This window comes from Phascolarctos cinereus, unplaced genomic scaffold (assembly GCF_003287225.1).
Source record: "Phascolarctos cinereus isolate Bilbo 61053 unplaced genomic scaffold, phaCin_HiC Scaffold_4;HRSCAF=312, whole genome shotgun sequence".
In the NCBI taxonomy this organism is placed as follows: Eukaryota; Metazoa; Chordata; class Mammalia; order Diprotodontia; family Phascolarctidae; genus Phascolarctos; species Phascolarctos cinereus.
This window is the reverse complement of record NW_027555847.1, coordinates 143,932,935-143,952,214: the sequence shown is the minus strand read 5'-3', so window position 1 is coordinate 143,952,214 and position 19,280 is coordinate 143,932,935. Positions and strand designations below refer to the sequence as shown.

Below are 19,280 nucleotides of genomic sequence, written 5' to 3'. Positions count from 1 at the left end.
GTTTTTAAATGCATAAAATAAAACATATAGGATTACAAAGGGAAAAAGTTAGTGAAAATAAAGACTTAATTTTTCTCCCCGTCCAAGTTCAATGACCTCCTCAAATATACTCAGACATCATAAGAACACCTGATACACAGGAAAGATCACTGGGTTTGGAATCAAAAGATCTTCAGATACTATTAGCTATATGACCATAAGCAAGTGCTTTAGTCTTTTCTAAGCTTCTTTCTCATCTAAAAAACAAGGATGCTAGCTGCATTATCTCAAAGGTGATAATTAGTTGCAATGACAGCACTTTATAGGCCTCAAAGCACTATATGAATATAAATTATCATAATTATTATTTAAAAATATGATGTACAAAGAAAGCATTATATCTATAGGTACCTTGTAGAACACTAAAGTAACTTTGCCACAGAATTTTATAATTTTAACTAGCTTCATAGTCATGTTCATTTTTACTTAGATGTACACTTTAATTTATTGTGATCTCAGCAGAGTGTCATCATTCCTTCTATCAATGTAGATCATAACCCTTCCATGTACTGGTAGAAGGTCTTCAGAAGCTGCTGTGGCTGAAAAAAATTCATCCCCTATAGTGGCCAGTCTTCTGGTGATAGGCCTTTCCACATTTAGCTTTGTTGGTCCCCAGATGAAATGCATGCATATAGTCTACTACCACCTTTTCCAACTTAATAGGATCTGCCGAAACTTACTTACACTCTCCTGGAATGGTCTTTGAAAAATCAAAGGTCACCTCCAACCAAGATGAGGCATTAGGAAGACTTTAGTAGAGCTTTCATTTTTACTATGATTAAATCTGTCTTAAAGAGAATAGGGGGCCATAAAGGCAGTAATTTCTTTTTCTCCATCTTCAATTATAAAAGCACACAAATGAATTATTTTTGCATCTGAGGGATACAGAAACCTTGCTCTTAGAAAAATATAAATTAAAAAGACAATGCTGAAAATTCCATACCTCTCCATTTTCAAATGTTATTTCCCGAACAAGAGGAACACATTTATCTTGAGTCCAAGCATAAGCCAAGTCAAAATTTGTTAGGGATCCCAGGTATACCATATCAGGAGCATGTTCCTGTTAGGAAAAGAAATTGAACCAAAGTTTTGGTAACAATTCTTTTTTTTTGTTTTGTTTTGCTTTTTGCTAGGCAATCAGGGTTAAGTGACTTGCCCAGGGTCACACAGCTAGTAAGTGTTGTGTATGTTGTGTGTCTGATACCAGCTTTGAACTCAGATCCTCTTGACTCCAAGGCCAGACCTCTATCCACTGCGCCACCTAGCTGCCCCTCCGTTTTGGTAACAATTCTTGCAGGTACTTAGAAAATACAACAGATTTAAGATGGCATGTTTAATTAACTGGATAACTCATCATTAAAATTAAATTATTTATCAAGTATGTACTCAATGCCTACACGCTGCATGACTAAGGCAATGTATGAATAAGAAAACAAGCATAAGACAATGTTTCTAATGAAAAAATTTTATATTCTAATTTTATAAAGTGGCTAATTATTCAGAAGGCTATATAATTATTAGGATTACTAACTTATCTAGGCTTTTTGTTTATTCAGTTCCTTATTTGAACTTTTGTAGTTTATTCAGGTCTTCTCTACAAGATAAAGTATGTGGAAAGATTTACCTTTCAGTAGCTAATTGTGTTCTTTGTTAATGGTTTTGATTCAAAAGTTTTTTTAGTAGGACAGCATGGCTGAATGTAATATTGGCTAAAATAAAATATTAGGATTCACTGTAACAGCCAAGAGAAAGCATTCTGAGAAAACAGAAGCACTGCCTACATATATTTATAAACTATATAATGTAGCAGAAAGGGCACTAAAGTTAGAGTCAGAAGATCTAAGTTTAAGACTTGGCTCAGCCATTTAACTGGATGACCTTGGAGAAGGAAAATATTTTGCAATCTGTAAAGTGTTATGTAAAAGCAGGCTATTATCACTGTCACAACTAATAATTACATGTAATATCTTTTCCCCTTATGTGATAGCAATATTTTTAAAAGTACAGCTCAAATAAATAGTCGACTGATTTGAAATGTTTGAAACCCTATGGAAGAAAAAATTATTTCTGAAACAATGAGACTTCCTTATCATGTAGCCTCATCAAATTAAAACACATGCACCTTACACATAATATCTGATTTTCTCAATAATTGACCTTATTGATTTACCTATTTGATTCTGGACTAACATCAGGAATCAAAGGAAATTATAGCACTTAGAATTTTCTTTACAAAAATTTATTAAGCTACGCTACAAAACAAAATTCCTTGTAGCCAAGAACATGGCAAGTAAAACAATCTCTATGGCATACATCAAAATTTCATAAAGAGGAAGAAAAATGAACCAATACTAGACAGATGCATCATTTCAATGCATCATTAAAACAACTAATATTTAAATTTTCTTTTTATTTATTAGGTATTTGAACATATTAGTACATTTACCAATATATATCATATTAAACCATATAAATTAATAAGATGCTTCCCAGATACAAACTGGGTACTAAATTTTAGTTCAACAGAATACCATTTAGTGACATTGACGAAATAACTACATAAAAGGTCTCCTTTCCCTCATGAATTCTATAAACATTTGTCCAAAAGACACAGTCCCTGGAAACAAAGTAGGTGCTTAATAAATAAATGGAGTTATTTAGAAATTTTATATATACATAAATGATTCATGGAAGCAAGAGCTGAAATACTATGAGTAACAAGTAGCAGGTCATTTTTCCAATAAACTTACCCCTGGTGGTTTGTAGATTATGTTGTCTCCACTAAATCTTTCTGGTTTTGAAACAGACCTAATAAGAATAAAGAAGTAAATGAAGATACTTTTTCCATTAGGACAACAAAAGTTTAAAAAAAGTAATGAAATTTCAGTAGCTTTGGCTAACTATATTTCAATGGAAAACTGTACATAAAAAGCAAAAATGAAGACAACCAGAACTTAACTCTACCTTATAGCAAAGATCAATAAAACTATTAGGTAGTAGTGAAAAAATAGAAAAATTGATCCATGGGATGCACCAAGTAAGTAACCAAGACTAGAAGCAACCAAACATAGTAGCTCATTATTTGATAAACCCAAGGATGACAACTTCCTGGAATAAGGACTATCTGACAAAAGATGCTAGAAAAACTAGAAAGCAGTTTGGTGAAAATTCACTTAATTAAACATCTTATGCCACATACAATAAGCTTCAACTGGATAGATGACAATTTTCTACATCCAAATAGCTGAAATTTATGTATTATAAATGTAAAATTGTAAAAAAATTAAAGTAGAAATATTTTACACAACTATGGTTAGAGGAAGAATTCTTCTCTAAACAAAGGATAAATGTTATCATAAGAGATAAAAGAGACAATCCAATTATATAAACTTAAAAAGCTTTAGAAACAAAGCAGTTAACTAGAGAAAATAAAATTTTTCAGCAGATGAAAGTGTGATATCCAAGATAAAAATATAACTGACATACATAGAGAGTAAAAGCCATTCTTCAATTGACAAATAGGACCACGTACTTTTCAAAAGAAGAAACCTATAAATAATCCTCCATATCACTAATAATAAGAGAAGTATATATCAAAACAACTTTGATTCACTTCACACTCAGAAAGGCAAAGATGAGAAAAATCAAATACGATAAATGTTGGAGGGACTATGGAAAGACAGGAACCCTAATGTTCTGTTGAAGAAGCTGTGAATTAGTCTACTTCTGGGGGAAAAAAATCTGGAATTATTCTTAAAAGAATCATTCAACTGTATATACCCTTTTATTCAGGAATACAACTATTAGGTATATATCCAGGAGGTCACATATATAAAAATATTTATAATAGCACATTTTTGTAATAAAAAGTGGTAGTAAAATGGGTGCTCATCAACTGGGTGATAGCTAAACAAATAATGGTATCAATAATAGTTGATTTTTCTGTATTAAATATTACTGTGTTGTAAGAAATTATAAATATGAATAATTCTGAGAAACTTGTAAAATCTCGAATGAAGTGATGGGTGGCAAAGAACCAGAGTGCCTTACATAACAATGACAGTAAGGCAAAGAAAAAAAAAACAATGAAATACTTCAGAATTCTGATCAATGCAGTCACTAACTGTCAAGTTAGAAGATTTTATGATAAAATATGCCTCCTACCTACTGGCAAAAAGATAGGTGAAAACAAATATGGAATGAGGCATACATTTTCAAATGTGGCCAAAATATTGCTCTATTTCCTTGATTATACTTACTGTTACAAGGGAGTATTCTATTGGGAAGTAATACTGATGTTTGGGAGTGGGGAGGAGGAGAGAGAGAACACAGAAACAACACATTTTAAATACCAGTACAAAATTCCCAACAAAAAAACAAAAACCCAAACATGCCTATTAAACCTGCTTTTTAAAATGTTCTATTAATCTTTTGTTTTTAAATATATCTCTCCCCACTTCCCTACCCATGGAATTCCCTTGGTAACAAATGAAAAAAAAGAGAGAGAGAGAAAACAGTTCAGCAAAACTAACCAACAGAATGTGACAGTGTAATGTTCCACAGCCACGCGCCTCCACCTCTCCAAGGAAGGAACAGGAGGGAATTTTCTTTTCTTTAAGACCGGGCTGATTCAGCAGTGTTAGGCAGTATTCATAGGGAACACAGGTCTAAAGCTGGGAGGGCCCTTAGAGGCCAACTAGATACCCACTCTCATTTTACATATGAGTAGGCCCAGAGGCTAAGTGATTTGCCTAATTTCCCATAGGTAAGAATTGTCAGAGGGAGGACTTGAACCTATCCTGATTCATTTTTCTTGTTTTCATTTCCATTGTTGTCATCTTGGTATACGCTCTTTACTGGGCTCTGTGTACTCACTTTGCATTTCATGTACCTCTTCTCAAGTTTCTTTGTATTCTTCAGATTTATCATTTCTTACAGTACAGTAACATTCCATTATATTCATGTAACATATGTTTTAACCATTTCCCAATCTAAGCTACCCATCATTTTCATCAATTATGATTACGCAGTAACCGTGAAACGCAATTTTAAAAGGAGTATTTTTTAAAGAAACTAAAGAATACACAGAACAAAAGGTAAATTTTAAACTAATCGATTTTGTGTTTTTGCCATCAGTATAAATCAAGACTTATATCTACACTGGCAGTTTGAGCATCTAATTTGCCCTCCTGTTTCTTCTCTGCTCCCTCGCCACACAGCTGCCAAAACCACCTCTGTAAAGCATGGGTCTGACCATGTTATCCCCCAGCTCAAAATTTTCCAGTAGCTTCCAATAACATTTTAAATTTAAACTTCACACCCTGGCATTTAAAATCTTTGACAATCTGACTCCCACCTATGCTTTCACACTTATTTCACATTAGTCACACTGGTCTACTCACTGTTCTTTTATCTTACAATCCATCTCCCATATTCATGTCTTTACACAAACTATCATCTCACATGCACTCTCTCTTCACTCATACCTATTAGAATCCTTAGGCTCAGTGTAATTCTTTATAAAATTATGTTAACTCTCAAGTTATTCACCATAATTAAATCTAACCAAGATCTTACCTCAAAGGTTTCATTAAAATGCTGCTTTCTAATTCATGCTGATTCCCATATCAAACTCTTTTCTCTTTTTAAAAAATTTTTTTTAGTTTCAACATTCATTTTTATAAGATTCTGAGTTCTAAATTTTACCCCCCTCCCTCCACTCCCTCTTCCCCAAGACAGTATGCAATTTGATATAGGCTATACCCATATGATTACACCAAACATATTTCCACATTAGTCATGTTGTAAAAGAAGAATCAGAATAAGAGGGAAAAACCATGAGAACGAAAAAACAAAAGAAAGAGAAAATAGTATGCTTTGATCTGCATTCAAACTCCATAGTTATTTCTCTGGATGTGGATAGCACTTTTCAATGTGAGTCTTTTGGAATGGTCTTAGATTATTGCACTGCTCAGAAGAGTTAAGTCTAACAAAGCTGGTCATCGCAAAATGTTGCTGTTACTGTATATAGTGTTCTCCTGGTTCTGCTCACTTCACTCAGCATCAGTTCATGCAAGTCTTTCCCAGTTTTTCTGAAGTCTTCCTGCTCACCATTTCTTATGAAACAAGAGTTTTCTATTACATTCATATATCACAGCTTGTTCAGTCATTCCCCAATTGATGGGCATCCCCTCAATTTCCAATTCTTTGCCACCACAAAAAGAGCTGCTATAAATATCTTTGTACATGTGGGTCCTTTTCCCATCCTTATGATCTCTTTGGGATACAGACCTAGTAGTGGTATTGCTGGATCAAAGGGCATGCACAGTTTTATAGCCCTTTGGATATAGTTCCAAATTGTTCTCCAGAATGGACAAATCAGTTCACAACTCCACCAACAACGCATCAGTGTTCCAATTTTCCCACATCTCCAACATTTACCATTTTGCTGTTTTGTCATGTTAGCCAGTCTGTCAGATGTGATGTGGTACCTCAGAGTTGTTTTGATTTGCATTTCTCTAATCCATAGTGATTTAGAGTATTTTTTTTTCTTTTTTTGGTTGGGCAGTGAGGGTTAAGTGACTTGCCCAGGGTCACACAGCTAGTAAGTGTTATGTGTCTGAGGCCGCATTTGAACTCAGGTCCTTCTGAATCCAAGGCCGGTGCTCTATCCACTGCGCCATCTAGCTGCCCCCAGAGTATTTTTTGATATGACTATAGATAGCTTTAATTTCTTCCTCTGAAAACTGCCTGTTCATATCTTTTGACCATTTATCAATTGAGGAATGATCTGCATTCTTATAAATATAATTTAGTTCTCTACATATTTTAGAAATAAGGCCTTTATCAGAAACACTGGCTGTACAAATTGTTTCCCAACTTTCTGCTTTCCTTCTAGCCTTGGTTGTGTTGGCTTTGTTTGTGCAGAAACTTTTTAATTTGATGTGACCAAAATTATCCATTTTGCATTTCACAATGTTCTCTATTTCTTGTTTGGTCATAAGTTCTTCACAGATCTGACAGGTAAACTATTTCTTGCTCTCCTAATCTGCTTATAGTTTCACCCTTTAGGTCTAAATCATGTGTCTATTTTGACCTTATCTTGGTACATGTGGTGTAAGATGTTAGTCTACGCCTAGTTTCTTCCATACTGTTTTCCAGTTTTCCCAGCAGTTTTTGTTAAATAGTGAGTTCTTATCCAGAAGCTGGAGTCTTTGGGTTTATCAAATAGTGTATTACTGTAAGATTACTGTGTTTTGTGTACCTAACCTACTTCACTGATCCACCACTCTATTTCTTAGCCAGTAGTACCAAGTAGTTTTGATGACTGCCACTTTATAATACAGTTTTGGATCTGGTGCAGCTAGGCTACCTTCCTTTGCACTTCTTTTCATTAATTCCCTTGATATTCTGGAACTTTTGTTCATCCAGATGAATTATGTTATTATTTTTTCTAGCTTCATAAAATAATTTTTGGTAATTTGATTGGCATGGCACTGAATAAGTAAATTCATTTAGGTAGATTTGTCATTTTTATTATATTAGCTTGGCCTACTCATAAGCAACTGATATTTTTCTATTTATTTAAATCTGAATTTATTTGTGTGAAAAGCGTTTTGTAATTGTGTTCATGTAGTTACTGGATTTGTTTTGGCAGACAGACTCCCAGATATTTTATATTGTCTACAGTTACTTTAAATGGAATTTCTCTAGCTCGTGCTAGTGGACTTTGTTAGTAATATAAAGAAAGGCCAATGATGTAGGTGGGTTTACTTTACATCCTGCAACTTTGCTGAAGTAATTAATTATTTCAAGTAGTTTTTACTTGATTCTCTAGTATTCTCTAAGTATATCATATCATCTAGAAAGAGTGATAGTTTTGTTTCCTCACTGCCTATTCTCATTCCTTCAATTTCTTTTTCTTCTCTTATAGCTAAAGCTAACATTTCTAGTACAATATTGAATAACAATGGTGATAATGGACATCCTTGTTTCACCCCTGATCTTACTGGAATTGCTTGTAGCTTATCTTCATTACATATAATGCTTGCTGATGGTTTTAGATAGATGCTACTTATCATTTTAAGGAAAATTCCATTGATTCCTATGCTTTCCAGTGTTTTTAATAGGAATGGGTGTTGTATTTTGTTAAAATCTTTTTCTGCATCTACTGAGATAATTATATGGTTTCTGTTAATTTCACTGTTGATGCGGTCAGTTATGCTGATGGTTTTCCTAATATTGAACCAGCCCTGCATTCCTGTTATAAATCCCACTTAATCACAATGTATTATCCTCGTGATAAGTTGCTGTAATCTCTTGGCTAATATTGGCTTGTTCAATTTCTTATTCTGAAATGAGGGTAGGTATTTTATTTCCTCTTCTGTTAATCTGGGCAATTTATATTTTTGTAGATATTCATCCATTTCACTTAGATTGTCAGATTTGTTGGCATACAGTTGGGCAAAATAGCTCCTAATTATTGTTTTAATTTCCTCTTCATTGGTGATAAATTCACTCTTTTCATTTTTGATACTGGTAATTTGGCTTTCTTCTTTCTTTTTTTTAACCAAATTAACCAAAGGTTTATCTATTTTATTGGATTTTTTTTCTTCATGAAACCAGCTTAGTTTTATTTATTAGTTCAATAGTTTTCTCAATTTCAATTTTATTAATCTTTCCTTTGGTTTTCAGAATTTCTAATTTGGTATTTAATTGGGGATTTTTAATTTGTTCTTTTTCTAGCTTTTTTAGTTGCATAAACAATTCACTGATCTCTTCTTTCTCTATTTTATTCATATAAGCATTCAGAGATATAAAATTTCTCCTAAGAACCGCTTTGGCTACATCCCATAAGTTTTGGTATGTTGTCTCATTATTGTCATTCTCTTGGGTAAAGTTATCGTTTCTATGATTTGCTGTTTGACTCACTCATCCTTTAGGATTAGATTATTTAGTTTCCAATTAGTTTTTAGTCTAACTTTCCATGGCCCTTTATCACATGTAATTTTTTACTGCATCATGATCAGAAAAGGATGCTTTTAATATTTTTGCCCTATATCAAACACTTACCAGGGCTGTGCCACCATATGACGCAGAATTTGGGGTCTGTTTATCATCAAAAGATCATAGGATCACAGATTTAGCATTAGAAAGCAGCTTAGAAGTTATCTAGTTGAATACTCTGGTTTTAAAGAATTTTTACAAATATTCTCAGCTACTGCCTGTGATGGGACAACACTAACTGAGATTACCTAAAGGACTTTACAAGAATTCTTATTGCTGGGGCTCAGTATATAAGACCAGATCACCAAATATCAGGAATGCAAGAACACAGACAAGGAGTTTAAAATCTGTTACCCAGGTGTTAAGTAGGACTAGCCAGACAAATGCTTTGTTAGAAGAGAGGACTAGGACTAAGAGATATGAGTTAGAGAAAGCTTAATAAAAGGTCAGGATATCTTGCCAGATCAGGATGAGGTAGAGAAGAGAACACAGAAAGGAAACAAGGGAGGCAAAGTAGGGAAACATGGAATTGTAGTTAATACATTCAGTTGAGACCTGAAAGTAAGGCAAGGTTGAGCAAAGATCAAAGATTTCTTCCCAAAGAGGATGTTGGATTAGAGCTTTCTCATTCTGTATCTCTCTAAAACAGTACAAGCCAGGCCTTTTTATAGAGTGTTACCTTGGAAGTAACTTTTGTTAGGTTGCAGGGAGGAGGCCTGGTTTTGTAAGGTAGCAGTGATAGAAAGCCTTGACTAACCAGATAGTACAAATAGGGGTGACCACCTCCAGGCATGGCTAGTGTTTGGCCACACCCTTTTCTGTCCATGAATTATTGGAACCCTGGTATTTAGGATGGTCTAGACTTGAAATTCTTTCATATACTGCAATAGTATGCAAGGTAGTATTAGGTCCTATGGAAAAGGAGAGAATGGTGATATACATAGTGGATCTTCAAGGTTACTAGGGCTGAATCTTGGCAATAATTATTGTCAATAGCAACAATAAAATCAAAATTATGCAGCACTCAGTTTAGCAATCCTTGCAATAATGCTGGTTGGTAATGTATTAACTTCACACTGGAGAGCATGCCCTTTAAAATAGTAGCATGACCAACAGTGCTGAGAGCTTCAACTGTCAATTATTTGTCAGTTTGTCCCCTACCTGTCTGCTTTGCTACCCTGGTTTCTCTGTCTTGGTAACTTCTAGCTGAGCTCTCTGGTTTTAAGTTGTTCCCATCAATACTTCTGTGGCTGCTTTCTCCTCTAAATGTAAGGCTTTAGTTTTTAACTTTTCCAGTTTGAGGGGTGCCCTCTACCCCTTTCTCTGGATTTCACCTTGCCTTATTCATTAAGGACTTTGAGTACCCACCCTCAATTTTTCCATCACTGTGGGACCCCAGTTACCCTCTGATCCCTCTAGACCTTGGTTAGGCAGGATACTTAGATGCACTCTTTGCATTGCCTAAAAGCAATGGAAGGTTGAGACACTGTGGGGCTCTAGGAGAAAGCAACTATGTTAGATATACATAATAATCCCCTTCAACAGCAGCTGAAATTTAATAGAAAGTCACATTACAAAGTCTCAGAATCAGATGAGATCTATGAGGCTGAGTCAAAAATAAAAAATACAAATACCAACATTAATCAACTTACCCAAATGCAGAAAAGAAGACACAATCATCATGCAAAATATTTGCTACTCTTTCAAAGGTTCTATAGTTGTCTGAGTCCTTTTGTTCAAAATATCCAACAATTGTTCTTTTACTGCGCTATAAACATAAAAAAAAGCATGCACATAATGTTCTTTACATATAACGTTCTCTACCCTATTACATACTATATCAACATGACACTATATATTCCTTCTTCAGGTATCTAAAGAGCTATAGCTGTCACTCATGTTCCCAAATATATACATAACCAAATATAAATTCAACCTCAAACACTAAAACTCATAATATGAAAAAATGCTTGGTTTAGTATTGATGTTTATGACAGCCAGAAATTTATTAAAATTTATTTTCAGCATTTTATTCTGAAAGGCCAAAATCCATTTTTAAATGTTTAATTAATTAGCAAGTCTTTTTTCTCATTTAAAATTTTAAACTTTGGGTTGGATGCATTTTAAAATATAATAAAACCTTAGTAAGTGGAACTACACAAATTTAACATTTGTGATGATATAAAAAAAAGGTTGGGCTGACTACAAGTTCATGTAGTAAGCACTTAAACACTTATCAACTGACCTTGGCACAATTTATGGTGGAAAAAATGAATTTTAAGGTAAATTAACAGTGTAAAGAGGGGAAAATACTTAAAATATTTAAAAGGATAAACTGATTTCAAGCACCATTTCAAATTAATACTTATATGTAAATAAGTGACAGACAAATGATTACAAGTTATTTTAATTCATTAAAGCAAAAAACTATATACGATATTTCTCCTAGGAGCACTGACTTAAAGAGTGAAAAGGACCCTTACTGCACAGGGGGCCCAGCTCCCTTTTTTTTTTTTTTTACAGATATAGAAACTTCAGAAAAGTTAATAAGTGACTTTGCCAAGGTCACACTGAAAGAAAGTAGCAGAGCAAAGATGTAAACAAAAGATTTTAGACTCCAATTCTGGTGCTTTTTTCTATACTATCTCTTTGGTTAACCTAACTTAAGCCATATGTATGGGGGAAAAAATCTGGATTTACACCTTCCTCCTCCCTGCCAATAAACTCAAATCAGTCAGATTTAAATGTACTCTATACATTCTAATCAACAATTTTTCATGTAGCAAAATGATAGCTGCCATCTTAAAATGTAATTCAAAAAGTAAAATCAGTACAGATAAAATTCTATTACAATAAACTTTAATCCTATAACAGGCTTTAAGAGCAGTCACTGTTTGATTATGCTGAAATGCTGAAGTGAATCAAAAAAAAAGAACATATTGGCTAAAGAACTGTAATTTATCACTTTTTTTTGGTTATAATAAGATTTCTAATGTAATACAGTTCTTTTTACAAGACAGGTACTGAACAAAGTTGCTTCAGGAACTTACATCAAGAAATTTGATTTCTTCCAAGTCATGAACTTCCTGAATAGGGTCACTTTTTTGTTGCCTGATGTAATCCGCTATTGCTGTCACTGATCTCTGACCCCTGTATTCTCTCTTCATCATCATACCATTCCGGAACAGTTTTAGGGTAGGGTATTTGCTTATCCTGTATCTTTGGGCTATTTCCGCTAAGAGAAAGGAAGAATGGAAAAGTTAAAAAAAAACCAAAAACTGCTTCAGTCATATTAAAAGAATAGGTAAGTTGGGCCTTTGTCTTATCAAAAATCAAGTCAGTTAACATTTCCTCAGCGTCTGCTGTGTATATAACACAGTGTAAGCACAAAGTTAAGAAAAACTCAATCCCTGCCTTCAAGGAGGTAACAATCTAGTAGGAAAGAAGCAAATAAATATTTATTGTCTACTATGTGCCAGGCTCTGTACTAAGAACTTGACAAATATCATCTCATTTGATCCTCACAATCTGCAAGACAGGTGCTATTATTATCCCCATTTTATAATTGTGAAAACTGAGGCAAACTGAGGTTAAATGATTTGACCAGGTTCAAACAGCTAGCAAGTATCTAAGACCAAAGCTGAACTCAGGTCTTCCTGACTCTAGGCCCAGTGTACTATATATACACTATATAACTCCCTAGTTATATAGTGACTCCCTAGTAGGGCACTTAATTAAATGCTTGTTTATTGACAGATTGTAAGGCACTATCTTGCAAGGCACTAGATCTTGCAAGGGATATAAAAACAAATGAAATTTTACTTTCCCCAAGGCACTTCTAATGTGGTAGAGAAGAAAGACCTACACACAAATAATGGTTTAAAAAAAAGAAGAAAAAAAGAAAAGGAAGCATGAAAGGAACATTAGAATCTGCTGGGATCATGAAAGGTTTCTTGGATAAGAAGGCATTTGAACTGAGCCTTTAAAAGAAAGATTTCAATAGCAGGGAAGGAGGAATAAAGAAAAGCAAGCTGAGAAGGAAGAATGGATATAGTCTGCTTTTCAACATTTTACTGTTCTCTTTGTTTTTATGGTTATGTGTATTCTTTCTTACAAACTTCAAAAGCATAGATCCCGTCTTCCAACTTTCATTGATGGGTAAGCAGATCCAGATCACAGATGTATCTTAAAAATGTTTAAGTATCCCCTATTAAGAAGGAAGAGTGAAAAATCCCTTTCATCAAGCATCAGAAGTCACCCCAAGCAATAACATAAAATTAAGTACTTATTACAATAAAAATAAGACTCCTTCTAGTGGAAGGGAATATCTTCCCTTCATGGGTCCTTCTACCATATAAAACCTACTGGCAGGTCAATAGTTATGACTGTGACAAAATAGGGCCCAAAACCCTGCCTCATCTAATAGGAATTTCAGGTTCTCTCCTTAAACGTAACTGCTAGTTGACAAAAAAGAAATGGAGAAAGATTTTTTTTCCCCTAAAAAGGTTGTAGACTCTTTCTCCCACTATCTCAAGCTTTTCTGAAGGTACCTCTGTTTGACCGCATTTCATCCCTTGCAATACAATACACACAGTTTAGGGAAACAGTTAAATGATGTGATAGCCTAAGGGAATTCTAGTGTACAAATTATACAGTTAAGGTCTCCTCTATATGAAATTTCAAGCTGATGAAATATCTCTATTAAGATTAAAATCTATAATTGCCAGGTAGCCACCATTAACATAAAATTGCTAAGTACAGCTGGTTCAGGTCTTACAGAGACTTCACAGGCCTTGGTCAATTATAGCTGCCTTATTACTTAAAGCAGAGACACTTGCAATAGGCAGAATGCACACAATAAACTGCTGACAGTGTGCTTTTTGACGTGCTCCACAAAAAATCCAGGACCCTACCTAGAGTCCTCCGCTGGCCCCCTCTCCCTGCCCAGTATAACCCATCACTAAGGAATTCATAGGAGGACAAGTGTTAGAGAAGAGGTAACTGAGAGGTTAATGGACTTGTCTCTCCAAGGTCACCAACAGAAGAGTCAGGGTTTGAACCCAACTTCTCTGGCGAATCCCAGTGCTATTCCCAATCTACCAGACTGTCCAACTTACCCTTAGACCTGACTTTAGTAAGAGAAGGAGCCCTAAAGTTTTTGCTGAATATAATCAATTCAACTTGAGCTTCTATAAGACCAATGAACTATTTAACACCTATTGTTCCAGTGTTCTACTAATATAAGTTTGTAGGGAAGATCTGAAGAGAAAGAAATAGGGGTACAGAGGAAACACTAGACTAGCTATGCCACAAATTTACTGTATGACCTCCGGCAAGTCACTGTACCTACCTGGGGCTCTCTGAACCTTATTTTCTTTGTCTTTTAAAAAAAACCAAAAACCAAAACACCACTAGGATAACATATGTATTACCTACCTCACCAAGCTGATGTTTACAATAAATTCCAAAGCATTATGTTAAATCATGAATTTCTGATCTGGGACCTTAGAATTTCATCCATAAGGGGTTGTTAACCTCAAGGCCATGAACTTTAAAAACATATATTTTGATAACCGCATTTCAATGTAATTGATTTCCTTTATAATCTTATGTTATTAATTTTTAAAAAATCATTCTGAGAAAGGGGGGTCCACTAAATAAAGATGAAGAACCCCTGATCTAGTTTAGCCCCCTCACCTAGCATATGAGAATACCGAGGACAGGGGAAAGTAAGTGATTAGCCCAAGATCATTAGGCCACTAAGTCACCACCCAAGGATCTGAAATCAGTTCTCAGAAGTGAAAGGGAAGAAAGATATGGTGTGGTAGCTAAGGACAGAAGGGTCAAAGCAAAGATTTTTAAAATATAGTACAAATAATAGTTACTCACAATATTCCTGTCCTATTTCTTATATCACACAAAATAGAGCTATTACTATTATTATCATCAAAGGGATATGGGTAAACACAGGAGTATCAGAATTTTTAAAAAGCTAAATGCTTTTGGCATCTGACTTGAAGGTAAAAACTACAGGTCTGATATAGCAGAAAAAAACACTAGATTAGGAGTAAGGAGTCCTAAGTGACTCAGCTGGATGTACATTATGAATGACTGTATGAGGAAAAGAAAAGATAAGACCTTCATGATCACACCTCTCTCTCAATGGCACCTCTTCTTTCAAATGGCTGACAACACTGCTAGGCAATTTTGCTTACTTTCTGGGCAATAATATGCTTTTCAGTGGGGTCTGTTTGGAGTGGTGCTTGTTGCAAAGTACGTTGCACCAAAACATTATCTTTAAAGGTAGTATGAGAAACAAGAGCACATTCAGTGAATAAGTCCGCGTAAAGAAAGAAGCCTTATTCTGTTAAGGAAAAAAAAACTAACATGGTTGAAAAGACAGCTACTCAAGCGACTCTCCTACTTGAAAAGAACCATACAGGATCTGTGACTGAGGGGGAGAGGCCTTGGGTTTTCTTTCTACAGCAGAAATACTTACAAGGATAGAAATGAGGTAACCAAGTAGACATTCCTAGGATGATATTAGCCAACTTACTTCACCTCTCGGAGTCTCCATTTTCCATCAGGAAAGGAGACAGTTAGACCTGATAATCTCAAGAGAAGTTTTCACCTCTAAATCCAATGCTCCCATGTATCAGTTTCCAAGAAAAAAAAAAGTCATTAAGTGATAAAGAACTGATAATACTTAAGGGCAAAATCCAATCTCCAACAAATTACTGTAAATAATTGTTTAAAAAATGCTCAACCTAGCTAAGAAGAAAATATAAATTTAAACAACCACAGACTCTTAGAGTTATAGAAGGGATTTCACAGGTCACAATCTCAGAGTGAAAACAAACTTGTTTAGTCATGTCCAACTCTTAGTGACCCATTTGGTGTTTTCTTGGCAAAGATACTGGATTGATTTGGCATTTCCTTCTCCAGTTCATTTTACATATGAGGAAATTGAGGCTTAAATTGAGGTTAAAGTACTTGGCTAGGGACACAAAGCTAGTATCAGAGGCCAGATCTGAACTCAGGAAGACGAGTTTTCCTGACGCCAGGCCCAGTACTTTATGCACTATGGCGCCACCTAGCAGCCCTAGAAGGAACCTAAGAGGCCATGTAATCTTTCTACCTGGATGGAACAGAAACTCCTCTATACAACCCAGATAAATGATAATCCATCCTCTAACACTTCTGTGGAAAAGAATATATTACCTCTGGAGAAACCTAATTTATTTTTGATAGCTCTACTTCTTATGAAATTCTTCATTACACTGAGCCAAAACAATTTCTGATAGTGGTATCTGTAAGCATTGCTGTGTCTCAGAATTAAGGAAGTGTCTCACCATTGTTTTACAGGCAAATAGTTGAAAAATGTAATTTTTAAAAACGTCATCACAAAAATATCTTCTCCTAAAGGGTAGTAAGGAAAGTATCCACCTTGCATACTGCCTGGATCACCCTACATATTAACTTGAAAAATACAGGGTCACCTGCACCACTGCTTACAGGGTGACTCTTCCACCCTGAATTCACACAAAAGCAACTCCAAGACCAACAACAGAGCTAGAGAGGAACAAAAAAACTTATTAAAGTTACCACGTCATCCATTTTTTTTTAAACACAAGAATTTCTCATAATAGGGGGAAAAGTCAAGTCAACAAGCATTTCTTAAGTTCCTACTCATGACAGGCATGGTGCTAAGCACTGTGGAAAAAAATCTATAGAAAATGCACTTATATGTAACTTCCATCAACCGAAGTCATGGCTAGAAACTTGAATTTATAAGTCTCTAATGGAAGAAATGCCGTCTATACAAGACTTAGCAGATGCAAAATGCAAAGCTAAAAACAACAAACCCTGGTAAATATAGGCACTGATGCCAGCATACTTTAAGAACAATTGCACCTCTCCAACATACAACGGAGGATTTGACAGTCTATAAGGAGAATATCTACTTTTTTCCTAGGAACTCTAGGCATGAAAACATGATTTCTGATTTTATAATACAAACTTTATTGCTATGTACACTGTAGTACCCAAGAGAACCCACACACTTTTTTTTTTAACCCACACACTTTCAAATCAGGAGTTAGTGGCCTATCTGCCCCCATAAAGTCTTTGAAGTGAAGGAGGTAGAACCTAAGAAGTGGTGTGGGATGAAGTAGGATAAGAATTCTGTCTGTACCTGCATGAAATATCTCTGCTAGAGGTTCTATCCTGCTTAATTATTTAGATTAGGAATGAGTTACTAGCTTGTGTGAGGGAGAACTGTGAATAGAAGGTTTGAGAAATTCACTAGAAAAATACTAGAAAAAGTCTAGTATTTTTATTTCGAATCCTTTCCACAGAATGAGTAGAACAAAGAAAAGCAGATAGGGAGAGTGGGAGGCATCTAATTAGCAATGAGGTAGACACTGACCTCCTAAGAATGACAGTTCTAAAACGTAGGCACTACTTTCAGCACTGATACTTCTTAGCCGAAGGTTAGAGGAAACTGACAGGCATGCTCTTGTGCACTGGAACATGACCCGTAAAATGAAGGGTATTCAGTGGTAATATATGACTTCAAACAAGTCATACATAAGATCTTTCCAAGTGCTCAAATGATAATAGCAATCAGACAACTGAGCTTCCAAAGATGTTATAAAGTGCTACAGTAACTAACAATAATCCATTAAATCAAATCAAATAATTAATGACTTTGATTTTAAAAAAAGAAAAAAGATTTAAATAACTATAACAGCTGAGGCAGCCAGGTAGTCATAGGGAGAGAGCTGAACTTGGTGTCAGAAGATGTTGGTTCCGACAAACACTGGCTACGGAACCCTAGTCACATAATTCACTTAGCCTCTCAGTGCTCCCAGAGAACTCTCCAAGAGGGTCAGTTTCTGAGCGCTACATCTAGTGGAGGGCTTTTCCTCACTGGGAGTTGCCTATACAGATCAAATCACAGATCTTATCCAAAACAAACAAAAAACAAACAAAAAAATTGTGGTCAATCTCTAAGATGTTTCTAAAGACATTAGAAATCTGATCACTATTCATACCCAGCTTAAAATCTATTTTTAAATCTGAATAAGTTTTATTATTACTGCTCTAATTAAAACCTTGCTATTTTGTACCAGTTCTCCTTCTTTCTCATCTAATATATGTATGTATATATGTGTACACACATATATATGTGTATATGTGTGTATACATATATATGTATGTATACATATATACATACATATATATGTGTATATATATATATAACAAAACCAATCTAACCATATCATAATTTAGTACTTCACAAAGATGAAAGTAAAGCTTTAGATAATAATTTCCCAAGATTAAACATTAACAATCACCATCATCTTGGAAAAGGTCACAAAATCCTTTTTGGTATGCCACTTCAAACAGATTGTAACAAAGCATTTAAAATGAACAAGATGGTCCTTGCCACTTACAATATGACTGAGTACTTACAGTGCTGATCACAATCTACTCGGGCAAACACTACTTGATTCTTATTTGGATATTCTTCCTTAATGACATTGGAGGCTTCTTCAAAGATTGGATGCAACATCTGGCTGAATCTACACCTATTCACAGTGAAGATACAAATTAAAATGGAAAAACGAAGTATTCAGATTTTATTATAGTTATTAATACTCACTGTGAGTTTATTCATGTTGAAAACAATATACCATTAATTTATTTACAATGTAACAGTTTTCAAATAAAGTTAAACCACTTTGGTATTTTTCTAAAGGAATTCAAAGACCAAAAAGAGTATATAAGAATGAAGATGTAGATTGGGTTTTTTTTAATAAGGGAAGAAAAGTACCTAAGGCTTACAGAATGAATACATATCTAAAGATCTTTTAGAGTTGCACTGAAACAGAAATCTGTGATACTACTGTAATATGACAATAGTACATATAAAACTGAAATTAAAGCTTTCAGAAAAGTGCTTGGTTATCACTATGATACTCAGATTTTATTATATCTGTTCAGTTATCTTTAAAAGTAGAAAAGTGATAAGAATTTATAGAGGGCTAGGCTTAGATTTCAAAACAGATGGGGGGGTGTGGGGGGTGTGTGTGTGTACCCAAACAAAAAGCTTTACACTTCAAAAATACCACAAGGAGCAGTGATGCATCAACTACAATCCTTACAATAAGAAGGGGGGGCCTCTAGGCCTTACTATCTACCCTACCATTTACTTCTCCAGTAGATTAAGG

At 34.7% G+C, this 19,280-nt stretch overlaps 1 protein-coding gene across 1 annotated transcript in view; it reads right to left on the bottom strand.

Moving 5' to 3' along the window:
- The window catches only part of ERP44 (endoplasmic reticulum protein 44), a 124,860-nt gene that overhangs the window by 50,620 nt on the left and 54,960 nt on the right, over window positions 1–19,280 (bottom strand). The window contains exons 4-8 of the mRNA XM_020995538.2: window positions 18,523–18,638; window positions 12,096–12,280; window positions 10,698–10,813; window positions 2,790–2,847; window positions 983–1,099 (exon numbers count right to left, since the gene is read on the bottom strand). Coding sequence (XP_020851197.1) covers window positions 983–1,099; window positions 2,790–2,847; window positions 10,698–10,813; window positions 12,096–12,280; window positions 18,523–18,638 — 592 coding nt within the window. The remainder of the gene's footprint in view (window positions 1–982; window positions 1,100–2,789; window positions 2,848–10,697; window positions 10,814–12,095; window positions 12,281–18,522; window positions 18,639–19,280) is intronic.